We start from the raw sequence: 13873 nt of genomic DNA, 5'->3' as shown, positions 1-13873 counted from the left end.
GATTCAACTTTGGCCTCAGAAACTTAACACTTCCTAGCTGTGTGACAAGTCACTTGACCCCAATTGCCTTGGCCCCCTTTCTTCCCCCTTTCTCCCCCAATTTATTACTTTTGAATTAAATGAAGTGGTACATTAGAAAATTCTTTACCATTTAAACTTCTATTACAGCAATTTAAATTCTTGTAAATGGCTTTGGTAATGGTTAATTGAAGTGAAATTGATTCTTTTTATCTCTTATATAGGTTGTACTGTTTGATTATTTTTTTTCTCTGATTAAGAAGAAATGTTAACTATATTTGTGACAAACCACTTTAGAAGGGAAGAAAGCATCCTTGAACAATTTAAGCCTAAAAGACATCTCTAAAAAGACATATTTGCTATTTGGAAAGCCTCACCCAGTTTGCTATGATTATCAGTATAGATGGGGGGGGGGGCTTTTGTTTGCACTTTGGCACTGGAAATAAAATATTAGAAAGACCACCAGTTCCTCCCCAGTCCAATCTTCTGATAGCACACTCATATAAGAAACGGATTAAAAAAAGGCTTTGAATTATATTAATTTAATTTTATATCTGCCACTGCTGCAATAGCATTATTGTGACTGTAGCTTTTGAGTTCTGTGAGGCAGCTGGGTGAAGTGCTGGGCTTGGAGTCAAGAAGACCCAAATTCAAATCCAGCTTCAAATAGTAGCTGTATGTCCTAGGGATGAGGGTGAGGGGAAGTCACTTAAACTCTGCTTAATCTCTAGGAGGCATCTAGCTAAATCAGTGAGTGAGTAGAGCACTGGGCTTGGAAAATCTAATCTCAGACATTTATTAGCTGTGTGATCCTGGTCCAGTAACCCAGCCTCTGGCCTCTGCCTCCATCTAGTGCTTCTCAAAGTATGTTCTGGGGTGCTCTTGAAGGTGCTGACATAAGTAGGTCATTTAAGTGTCTAGGATAGTAATTATTAATAGGTATAATCTACATAAACAAAACCTTCTTTATGGGAGGGAGGTGACCTTCAATAATTGAATATTTAAGGAATTTTAAAGGGTCGGCCTGATATCAGAAAGTTTTATCTTAATCCATCAGAGAAGGAAATGGCAAGAAATGTCAAGAAAATGCCATGGACAGTATGGTCCAAGGAATCCCCAAAAGTCAGATGGGACTCAATAGCAGCAGTCTTTTGAGTGGGAACTATACAGGAATTGAGGGAGGACTTAAAAGAGGAACCATGATGAATCAATTGTAGTTCTTGATTTTTCAAAACTGACCAGAAGTATAGGAACAGCCACATTGATAGTTATTTCCACAATGTTTTGGCATTGACTTTTTTCTGTCTACCTGTCAGCTGTTGATGGAGTAGCACCAAGGCTACTCACAAAAATGAGTGTTGCTCATCAGGAATGTCCTCTTAGCTTTAGGCCTGTGTTGATGGTTCTAGCCAGTTCTTGATACTGAAGTGAATTCATTTGTTTTGTTTTGATTTGTTATTGAGGTGGCCAGGATATTTTATTTTTTCTTGAAGATCAAAAATATTTTCCATTTGATGTAAGTATCTTTGGTTTTATGCTGATCTTTTGGGCCTTTGTTTTGTAAGTACACACATACACAAACACACACAAACACACACACACACAGATACACATTCTATATTTTTGGATTGGAGATTGGATTTGAGATGATATAGCTGAATTTTAAAAATTATCAGACAATTTTGCAATTTCTAAGATTATAATGGTAAAGTTAAAAACACTTTAAATAGAATTCAGGTTGTATGGGATAATTATACATGTTAGAGGAGGGAAGCAGAGTTATTTTTGGAGCTATGCTTTTAATAATTTTTTTCGACTATTCAGTTTGGTTTTCATTTGACTGTTTTTGAGGATTTCTACCAGGGACTCGCATTGAATATCAGAGATGAGTTCTTTACATTATTTCATATTGGAATTCGTTTGGAAAGTTCAATTGGTGCAGAAAATGAAAATCTCTTAATCTATGAATTCATTTTTCCTTACTCTATTACTGGGCAAGTTATATGGTTGCTCTAGGTCTTGCTTCCTTATCTATAAAATGAAGGAGTTGGATCCAATTTTGTTTAAGGATCTCTTCCACCTCTTGACTATTACTTTCTGTTCATTTTTAAATCTGGTGTTTGCAGTTAAGTTGATTGTATCTCAGAACAACAAAAATGAGTTTCTTCCTATCCCCCTACCCTTTTAAAGAAAGAATACTTACATTTATGATACCTTATTAATCAAGAATATGATTTTTTGGATTACATGTTCTATAGTAAATGGGTATATCATATTCATAGATTGAGAGCTAGAAGAAGCCAACTAGTCAGTGCACACACCACTACCACCTCCCTCCCCAATTTGGCAGATGAAGATAAAAAAGATGAAAAATGAATCATCCTACCAAGATCATATAGTATGTCAGAGCTGGCATTAGAGCCCATTTCCTCTGACTAAAAGCCAGTGTTTTTTTCATTCAATCTCTCCATCTGTTGGTTTGGTTTTTAAAATCCTTACTCTTGTTTCGGTGTTTATTCCATGAATAATTTTTGAAATTGTCTGGCAGACACAAAGACTACAAAGCTGTCCATGTCCTTAATGCTAGCATGTCTAGGGAGGTCAGAGGAAGTGAAGTGTCCAGAGAACTGATGCTCATTCAATGAAATGACAGTTGGAAGCACTATGTCGATCCTTTTAAAAATGTTTATGAATTTTTTTTTGTAAGGAGGGTATTAAAAAGAATTGACCCTTGGTCATTCATTTTTTCATTATAAACATCAGTTGAAATTAACTCTGTAAAAGGATACTGATGACTATGTAAATGATGACTGTGTAATTGAGGTACGTAGGATTGCTGACTTACAGTGTATAGTCCCAGACTTCTGTGCTTTGAATTTGCTTTTCTTAGTTTTTCTGAAATTTGCTTTTCTATCACTTATTGCTGTGTATGCTTCTCTCTAGCAACCTTCCCCCGCTTTCTTTTTCTTTAAGACCTCTGTGGGCTAGGAGACCAGATAATATATTAGAACTTTTTTCTAATGTGAGAATTAATAAGTTTTGGATGAGTACTTGAAGGGCTGCCTAAGACAGTTTTGTATGATTGTCTCAGTGCATGAACTTGCTCATCAAAGGAGACAGGAAGAAAAGTTATTAGAGGGTGGATTTTGTTTTCGTTTTCTTTTTTTTTTTTGGTTCTATTTTGGCTGAGGATCTGGGAAGCATTACTTCTATATTGTTTGATTTATAGCACTGTGTAGCTCAACAATTAAGGTTCTGTGAAGCTATTCTAGAATAGTTTTCCTGAAAACCAGTGTTTGGAATGCTTTGTTTCAATATAAATTTATGTTTGACTTTAACAGAATTCCTCTAGTTGGATTGGTGGAAACAATGAACCATTGACTGGCTTTACGTGGAGAGGCGGATGTGAGAGAGAAACAACAGGCATACAGGTCTGGAATGAAGTGTTTGTAATTGATAGACCAGATGGAACCAAGGTAAATTTTTATGACAAATTTTCCCTTTCTTTTTTCTCTCTTCCTACTCTCCCCTTCTCCCCTTCCTATCCCTAAGTGTTCTCAAAACTCATATTTTAGTTGAGATTAAATTATAAATGAAGTTTTCTTCATGACATCTATTTTATTTCTTATTATAGCTTTTTTTTTTTTTTAACAAGATATATGCATGGGTAATTTTTCAGCATTGACAATTGCAAAACCTTTTGTTTTTCCCCTTCTTCCCCCTACTCCCTTCCCAGATGGCAGGTTGACCAATACATGTTATATATGTTAAAAGTATATGTTAAATACAATATATGTATACATGTCCATACATTTATTTTTCTGTACAAAAAGAATCGGACTTTACTTTGAAATAGTGTACAATTAGCCTGTGAAGGAAATCAAAACTGCAGGTGGACAAAATAGAGGGATTGGGAATTCTATGTATTTGGTTCATACTCATTTTCCAGAGTTCTTTCCTGGGTGTAGCTGGTTCAATTCATTACAGCTCTATTGGAACTGATTTGGTTCATCTCATTGTTGAAGAGGGTCATGTCCATCAGAATTGATCATCATATAGTATTGTTGAAGACATCTAATTTTTTTTATTTATTTATTTATTTTATTTTTTTTTATTTATTTATTTTAATTTAATAGCCTTTTATTTACAGGATATATACATGGGTAACTTTACAGCATTAACAATTGCCAAACCTCTTGTTCCAATTTTTCACCTCTTACCCCCACCCCTCCTAAATGGCAGGATGACCAGTAGATGTTAAATATATTAAAATATACAGATACATAATAAGTATACATGACCAAAACATTATTTTGCTGTACAAAAGAATCAGACTCTGAATTATTGTACAATTAGCTTTGAAGGAAATCAAAAATGCAGTGTGCATAAATATGGGATTAGAATTCAATGTAATGGTTTTAGTCATCTCCAGAGTTCTTTTTCTGGGTATAGCTAGTTCAGTTCATTACTGCTCCATTAGAAATGATTTGGTTGATCTTGTTGCTGAGGATGGCCTGATCCATCAGAACTGGTCATCATCTAGTATTTTGTTGAAGTATATAATAGATCTCCTGGTCCTGCTCATTTCCTCCAGCATCAGTTAATTGTAAGTCTCTTCAGGCCTTTCTGAAATCATCCTGTTGGTCATTTCTTACAGAACAGTAATATTCCATAATTTTCTATAACAATTTATTCAGCCATTCTCAACTGGTGGACATCCATTCAGTTTCAGTTTCTAGCCACTACAAAAGGGCTGCCACAAACATTCGTGCACATACAGGGTCCCTTTCCCTTTATAATCTCTTTGGGATATAATCCCAGTAGTAACACTGCTGGATCAAAGGGTATGCACAGTTTGATAACTTTTTGAGCATAGTTCCAAACTACTCTCCAAAATGGTTGGATTCGTTCACAACTCCACCAACAAGACATCTAATTTTTAATATCTTCTCTGAACACCTTGTCTGAATTGTAAAGTTCAGGTGTGTGATACCAACTAGTCTAGACCATCTCTTCCTTTGTAATCTCTCTTGTCTTTAAAAAAAAAAAAGATTGTAACTAGAGGGCATTTTATCTCATGACAAGAATGTTTTCAGGTTCCTTTTTCATTTTTCTGTCCCTTTTTCTTAGCCTCTGATTCTGTTATCTCCTGAAGATCACCTATCAAACCCTTATAGTAAAGATAAAGGAAAACTTCTTGGCAGTCAGAAGGGAAAGGGCGAGTTGGGACTACTTGTGCTAGGCAAGGAAGGCTTTCTGTTTTGTCAGTTGTGAAATGTGCAGAGAGCCCTGCAGGTTTCTCCTTTTCCCTGGTAACCTGAGTCGATACTGTTATTTCTGTTTGCCAGGGACAAGGAGCAGAATTATTGGCTAAGGCATACATTGGAAATGGTCACACTGACTGCTGGGTATTCTGAGTTATGGCAGGTAGCCCAAAAATCTCACAGTGCCCGTGAGAAGCTGTTAACTGTTATGCAATAATATAGTACTATATACTACATATAGTATTGTGAATCTTAATGAGTCTGTTGCTGCTGGTCAATACATTTGTTTAATATGCTGCTTTTTTATTTTGTTTTTTGGTAATTTCTAGGTTGCTGTACTGCTAATGGACACCCAGGGTGCTTTTGATAGCCAATCAACTATTAAAGACTGTGCAACTGTATTTGCTTTGAGCACTATGACAAGTTCTGTTCAGGTAGGACATGGAAATTATGAAGGATGTGCAAACTAGACAATCCTAACACATTTTAATTATTTTCTACATGCATTTTTCTTTAAAAACTGAGAGAGATCTTAAGGCCACATTGCCTTTCTCTCTCTCTCTCTCTCTCTCTCTGTGTCTGTGTCTGTGTCTCTGTCTTCTTCTCTCATATTTTCTGTTCTAAAGTCATATGATACTTTTAATTACTTTTTCAGAAGAGGCAGTATTCATCTTAAATTCATCTTAAATTTCATTCATCTTAAATTCTTACTCTTTCCCCATAGTACCTGTTTTAATAAAAGGAAAATAGAGGTGGCATGGTATTCTTAATCCAGTCCACTATAAACTTGCCAGAATTATACGGGGTACAGTGTATTTTTACATATGTTGGACTAATCAGGAATAAGACATTTAGTACTGGGAAACTTTTCATTCTTTTTGGTAAAGCCAGGGCTTGGTGATTATCACAACTAATAGTAAAAGTACAGAAAAGTATAGATAAATCCAAATTTTTTTCAGGCTATAATTTTTGCCTTCTCATTTATCTTTTACTATTAACCCCTGATTCATTTATTAAGAAAAAACATAATAATTTTTGTTACTACCAATTTTGTTGATATAATTGTTGTTCTGGATCACAAGTTCTTAAGACAATCTGTCCCTTCTCTCTCTTATCCCCTTCCCTCCCCCTCTAGCTTTGCAGTTAGACAAATCCATCAGATGTTTGGCATTTATTTTCTTATGTTTCTTATTGAGTGGGTACTAATCCAAGCCAATAAATGGTTGAAAGATGGACACTGGGGGAAAGGGATCACTTAAGATATTTCACCCCTTAAAATTTTTGAAGCATATTTATTTAAGAAAAGAAAATGTGATTCTCTAAAGATAAAAATGTGTCTTTGGCAGCTATTGTGGTTGGTAACACTCTTGTTGTGGAAATTTGCATGAAAAGTATCAGAAATATACATGTCCTTGATGTAGGAGACACTTTAGTATTCTACCAAATTGGGAAGTATCCTCCTGTGCCTCAATTTTATTGGTTTCCTTTCCATTTCTTTTCCATTAGACTGTATCAACTATTTCCTGATTAAATGTGAAATTAAGTGCATAGTATAGGATGAGACCAGAAATTCTTAACTTGCGATTACTGAACTTGTTTTAAAAATTTTTTTTGATGACTACATTTCAGTAGTAATCCTATGTGTTATATATTTGAAAACATTCTGAAGAGGTGTCCATAGGTTTCCTCAGACTGCCAAGGAGGAAGAGCATGATACACAAAAAGATTTCCTTTAACCTCTGTCCTTCCTTCCAGATAAAGCTGAGATCCACTAACATGGAGATGGGGTGGGTTTGGGGGAGAAAGAGGTGAATAGTAGAATAATAGATTGTATAGTAAATTCAAATGTTGGACACATCATGCTCTGTCCCATTAAGAATTTGTTGGGCCATCTTGGTGCCTGGATTGAATGATTCCCTTGTCTGAATCTATAGGTGAGTTGCCTGATTGGTCTGTCCTTTATCCTCATAGAGAAAATTAACTAAGAATATAAGAATTGAATTACCAAGACATCTCATTAAATCTTGGAGATAATTGCTAAATGAATGGTATAGACAATAAGTTCAACTTCCTTAGCTTGCCATTTGATGCCCTTTTTAGCATCTGTTACCAACATGTCTTTCCAGTTTTAATTACTATTATATGTGGTTTATATTCTAGACACCAACATTTTTTTTTTTTTAACACCATTTCTAATTCCCTCAATTGTTTTTTCTTTTTACCAAAGCTGACATTTGTAGCATATTTATACTGATTGCTGATGGCTTTAGATAAATAACCCTTATTATTTTCAGATAAACTCCATTTGTTTCTGTGCTCTTTTTAAGAGAAATGCATGCTATATCTTGTCAAATATTTTTTCTACATCTATTCAGATAATTGTATGATTTTTCTTAGTTTTGTTAATCATATGATCAATCACACTGACAGTTTTCCCAATATTGAACCTACTTTGAATTACTGATATAAATTACCCCCCTGATCATAATGTTTTTCTTGATGATAAATTACTACATTGACTTTAATGGTATTTAATTTGGAATTTTCATATCATATTCATTAGGAAGATTGATCTCTAATTAGCTTTCTCTGTTTTGAGTCTTCCTGATTTAGGTATAAAACCATATAGGTAGACACCAACTTCTCAAACTATGGGTTGCAACCCAATATGGTTTCTCATACTGAATGTGTGGGTTTTTAAATTATGATTTATTGCCAGCAAATGTTTGATTTGTATACCCATTTTATATACCTGGGGTCATATAAAAATTTCTCAGGCAAAAAAGACATTGAGTGGAAAAAGTTTAAAAAGTCTTGTTCCAGACAAAACTAAACTCCACAACTCTTACAGAAATGAAAGAGCACAGCAGAAATGAGATCCAGTTGAAAGTTAGGAGCTCTTACCAGGACATATCAACAGATGGAAGAGTACAAAGCCTTTCTACCATAAATAGCCTCACATTTATAAAGCAGCTTGAAATTTACAAAGTGCATAATCCTAAAAGACCCTGCAAAGCAGGCAGTATCATTATTCTTACATGTGATAAATGTTTGTGGAATTTTAAATATAATCTAACATCTCAAGCTTTTGAAATCAGAGCTGCCCTTCTAAGTTACACTCTTTCTACTAAGGCTTCTCTGACTTACACAGTAGCCTTAAAAGTAATTTCTTTCTATTCTTTATAGCATTTTGTCTGTCCATGCTTATGATGACACCCATTGTATTTTAATTGGTGCTCTGGTTATTTGCGTATGTGTCTCCCATTAGATTTCTCAAGCATCTCCGATTCATCACTTCCACTCTTCCTCAGCTGTCCTGTTGGAGGCATGCCATCACCCTTGATATCAGGCTCCCAGCTTGGGTATTATTCTTGACTCCTCCTCTAAGCCCACTCCCCACATTTAACCTGTTCAGTTTTTCTCATGAGCCTTGTTCAGGCCCTTGTTGCCTCTTCTTGGTGCTCTGCACTTAGCTAGTTTGTCTGCTTCAGTCTGTCCTCTATTCTGTTCCTCCCTCCCTCACACAGACTTCAGTAAACTCCAGTGCTAAATAAAAACCCTCCTCTCAGCCCTTTGAAACTGTTTATACTTTCCTCTCTTCACTGTTCTCTACTGCTCTGGCCTGTCCCCTCTTTGTATCTGACACGGCGTTCCTCATCCTTATCCTGTGCTTTTGGCTGCTCCATCTCCTGGGCCTGGATTGCTCTCCCTTGTTACTCTGTCTTTTGGAATGGAATCCCTGGATTTTTTTCAAGGTTTAGCTTAAAAGACACCTTATACAGGAAACTTTTCCCCACCCCAAAACTACTAGAACATTCTGCTCCTACAATTTTTGTCTTTTTTGTATCCCCCATATTTAATGTAAGGTTAGCACATAGTAAATGCTTAATATAAATTCTTTTGGACTGATTGATCTTAAATTGTAATTGAATTTTACACACATTTATTACATGTAGGAATAATGATACTACCTACTTTAAATGATTATTTTAGGGAAAGCACTTGGCAAATCTTATACTGCTTTATACTGTGAGGCTTGTTTGTGGGGTAGCCATGTATACCCCAATTCATTGATAGGTTTTAGAGCTGCTAGCTCCTGTTTGGAGGAGCATTTTTTCTGTGTTTTTCTGTGTTTCTCTCCATCCAGCTCTGGGTAACCTGTTGCATCCATTGCTTCCATTTACTGTTTAAACTAGTTTTTGTGAAACAGTGTTGTCTTTGCCATTTTTAACATCCTCTCTGAATAAATGAAAAGATACTTATTAAGCTCTCGAAATGTCTAAAGCGCTGAGAATACAAATAGAAAAGGGAAAGAGTTTCTTCCTTCAAAGAGGTCACATTCTAATGAGAAATGAATGACACTGCAGCTGCAAGTCAGATGGAAAGGTCCAGTGTTACTTAGGGTGATGCAGCAAAGCAGGTGGTAATGCCGTTTCTTTAAAGGTTATTTCCATGATGTTATGATGGTAAGTCCTCTGACTTGCTTTAATTCATGTGAGTATAGATAATGTTGTAACAATGTGCTGTTTCACCTCCCTAAGGAAATTGGAGAAAGGACCACCTGGAAGCTTAGCCCTTTCCACATTGTAATGTCCTCCAGATGATCTATTAACAGGAAACTTTTCAAAGCACCCATGGGAAGGATACAACAAGCACATTAACTACTGAGAGGAGGTTATACTAATGCAAATTGAAGAACTCAGCTGATAGGAGAGATAGTGTAAAAAGCACTTGCTGATAAGACTAAAAATTGCTTAGCTTTTAATGTTTTGATTTTAGTGTGTATCATAGAAATATTTGACTTCTAAAATCATAAAATGAGTGACCTTTGATATCTTAACTTTGATGGTTATAACAGGTGAAAGCTTAATTTAAGGTGTGGTATAAAAATCAATTGGTATTACATTTAAAGTGATAAACTATACTCTGTAAATTTTATAGTGTTATATAAAGGTTTATTGTTTTTCTTAACAGGTTTATAATTTATCTCAGAATATTCAAGAAGATGATCTTCAGCATTTACAAGTATGTATACTTGGAAACTCTTAACTTCTCCCCTTCCCCTCTGAGATAAAGCTATAACATTATTGAGTGTTGTGAAGTTATAAACCAGTGTGTTTGGTTCTTTATCAGGATAACCTTTGCTCTATAAACACTATTAGAAAAACGTTTGATTTCTTTTAATGTTCGGTTTGAGGTATATTTAATTCCTGATTTTAAAGAAAATAACATTTAATCAGTGTCACATCCATCCTCTTGCTATTTTCCTGTCATTAATTTTAATAGCTTGATTTATTAGTTGTTTACAGAGTATGGAAGACTTGCAATGGAAGAAATCTATCAGAAACCATTTCAGGTAAATTTTTAAAAGTTATTCTATCAGCATGAAAATTTCAAGTTAGCCTTCTATCTTCTTCTATCTTCTTCTTTTTTTAATAATAGCTTTTTATTTACAAGTTATATGCATGGGTAATTTTCCAGCATTGACAATTGCCAAACCTTTTGTTCCCTCCTTCCCCCCACCTCCCCTAGATGGCAGAATGACCAATACATGTTAAATATATTAGTAGCTTCTGTCTTCTAGAGAAACAGTAGATTTTAGTAGATCTTGTGAAACTGATAATTGAATTTTTAGCAAACACCACTCAGATCTTTCTTCGGTGGTCATAAGATTGCCAGGAAAGTAGATAAGGAAGAAGGGAGTCTGGACTATTTGTTTTCATAATTTTTTTCAAGTTTTCAAAAAATTCTGCTACTACTTTTCCTTCTATATAATTGACTTGATTTTTATATAGGGCTTGACCCTTATATTGAGAAAAGTCCCACTTAATTCAACTCTGAACTATTTTTCATGAACACCTTAGGTAACTATAATAGATAGTAGCTTTTTGGTTTGGGTCAATTTGATCACTTTTTACTTGTCTGTAGCAGGATTCTAGGATTTGTGAGGTTAAAGTTAGATTAAAATGCTTTTGAATTTTGTTTGCTCTGGAAGAATCCTCAGTAATGAAGGGAATGCAAATGCTGTAATTTCAGTTATGGTTTCTTTTTCATATGTTCTGCATATAATAGCATCCAATTTTCAAATCAAACAATATTAAACTTGTTACCATTGGAGATCATCTAGTATACCCTCTTTTTAGAAAAGAAAAAAGATTTGGTCAGTTTACTTGCCAGTTTCATTTTATTCTTGGAGACACTTGTAGACATTAAGATTGTTCTTCCTGTTTCCCCAAATTTTGTTTGATGTTACAAATTTTTGATGATGATAATGGTCCTTGTTGATACACTACTTTACTGGGTTTGTGCTGACTACATTTTGGAAACTAATTGGCTAGGGTAAAAGTTACAGTTTCACATTTGTATGGTTAGAGTTGATGTTATTGCATTGACCTTGCATCAAATATGTTATTTTGGCCCCAGTTAAAGTTACGTGAGGGAAAAGTAAACTGGACTTTGTTTTTTTGAATTCCTGGTCTCAGCTATGCAATATACTGATTGCATAATTTTGAGCACCTTGCTTAGAAATTAATCTATAAAATTAATTAATGAGTTGGGCTAAATAATTTTCCAAAATAACTTTCAGCTGCAAGTCAGTAGTTTTACTTAGCACAGATATAGTTGGTTTATCTTATTGTTCTGGAATGAGTATTCAGCTAATTATTATGATGAAATTATATGTTTAATCCCATTGTGGTTTCAAAAAATTAAGTTGCCATTGTACTTTAAGATGGTGGCAAGGACTTTGATAGCATTTAAATTTTTAGTTAAATAATGGTTATGTGTGATAGAAGTAGAAGGTTGTATTACTGAATCATAGGCATGTTGCAAACACATGCACCTACACACATGTGTATATTATATGTATTTATATGTAATAGTGGAGAGAAGAGAGAACAAGTAAAAGATAATCAGAAGTAGAGAACTACCATTGTTTCTGGTAAAAATTTAGAGGATTAAGGGAAATGTTGATTGGTTATAGTGGGTAAATAGTCATTTTTGTGTTATAAGATGATCTTTTTTTTTTTTTTTTAAGACATTAATGTTCTTGATTCGAGATTGGAGTTATCCATATGAGCATTCATATGGCTTGGAAGGAGGAAAACAGTTTCTTGAAAAAAGATTACAGGTAAGCCAAAGTTGGAGAATGAAGAATGAACAATAGCACAAATAGTACAAATGACCCAATAAGTAGTATTTAGTAATTAGTATGTATTAACTCAAAATAATAAATGCAGAAAATACTTTGAAGAGGAATACTCCCTACTACAAACTATATACTACAAAATACTATAAAAATACTACAAAATATATAAACTATTTGGGAGTCATCCTAACAAAGTGAACTCATGGGTGAGCTTATACCAATAAAATTCAAATGACATTAATATAAAAGTTTGTAGATTTAATTCTATACCAATAAAACTTCTGAAGAATACTTGCTAGAGCCACATAAAGCAGTTGAGAGAAGTAATTCATTTCGGATTATTACTTTATTCCAATCAGTATTGATCTGTTTGATAGAATCATTTTAAAGTTCTGATAAAAGGCCCCAGAGATGTGAACTACAGATTCTAAATTCATTTGCATAACTAAAGATCCTTCACCCTTGTTTTGCCTTATGATGATGATCAAGCCAACAGAAGTGACAACCATATAAAAAGTTCCCCAAAATATTTTTGTGCTTCTGTATCAGTCTCTTGTCCATCATCTTGAGAGCAGATGACCATTTTATGACCACTTAGTGCACTGACTGATAGCTTATACCATTTCCTACTGCCAAATTAAAAGAGAATTATGTGAAGATAGTTTTTTTTTCACCCAACCTGTGACCCTGTTAACACATTATTTTGCTTATTCAGTGAAATTATTCTGAATTTGGTATAGTAGTTCTGGAATGCCTGAATATCTAGCCCTATAAAAATAGAAGGAAGAGACATCTTAGATTGTGAGAAGATCTGAGGTCCACTTCATTAGAGGGGACCATTGGCTCAGACCTGCCTCAGTCTCTCATTGTAGGTGAGATAATTTTAATCCTATAATAAAATGAGAGGAACCAAATATTTTGAACATCAAGAAAAATAATGAAAAAACTTGGATCATGAATTGGAAATTACACAACCAGATCTGAGATGGTATAAGGTAGCAATCAGAACCTTTTGAAAGTAGTTTTAAAAAATGGAAAAGTATATCAGTAGACTAGTCCAAGGAGAAGCAGAAATAATGGAACTCATTAACTCAGTATTTGATATAGTCCCAAATATAAATTACCCCGGAAAGAACTTCCTGTTTAATAAGAACTCTGGGAAAATTGGAAAACAGTTTGGTAGAAATAAGGCTGACAACAGTTTGTGTCATACTCTATAACAAATTAAAAATGGGTAGCTCTTACCACAAAATAATTACAGGAGAGACGAGTCATGTATCATTTTCTGCCCTGGGTAAGGGTTAGGGTGGGATGAGGTTGAATTTTGATTACCTGAAATTGAAACATACACACAAAAGTAATACATGAGGTTATAAGAGGGTAAGCATTTAAACTGTAAAGGAATCTTTATGTCAAATGTCTTTGATATTAGACAATTAATAGA

General features: G+C 34.4%; 1 protein-coding gene across 2 annotated transcripts in view; it reads left to right on the top strand.

The window, feature by feature from the left end:
- ATL2 (atlastin GTPase 2) overlaps positions 1 to 13873 on the top strand; it is a 74563-nt gene that overhangs the window by 48422 nt on the left and 12268 nt on the right. For both annotated transcript variants that reach the window (XM_031950359.1, XM_031950360.1), the window contains exons 3-7: positions 3360 to 3494; positions 5612 to 5716; positions 10257 to 10307; positions 10582 to 10638; positions 12319 to 12411. In XM_031950359.1, the coding sequence (XP_031806219.1) occupies positions 3360 to 3494; positions 5612 to 5716; positions 10257 to 10307; positions 10582 to 10638; positions 12319 to 12411 (441 nt within the window). The remainder of the gene's footprint in view (positions 1 to 3359; positions 3495 to 5611; positions 5717 to 10256; positions 10308 to 10581; positions 10639 to 12318; positions 12412 to 13873) is intronic.

The sequence above is a fragment of the Sarcophilus harrisii genome, chromosome 2 (assembly GCF_902635505.1).
Source record: "Sarcophilus harrisii chromosome 2, mSarHar1.11, whole genome shotgun sequence".
NCBI lineage: Eukaryota > Metazoa > Chordata > Mammalia > Dasyuromorphia > Dasyuridae > Sarcophilus > Sarcophilus harrisii.
This window is presented reverse-complemented; position numbering and strand designations above follow the sequence as displayed.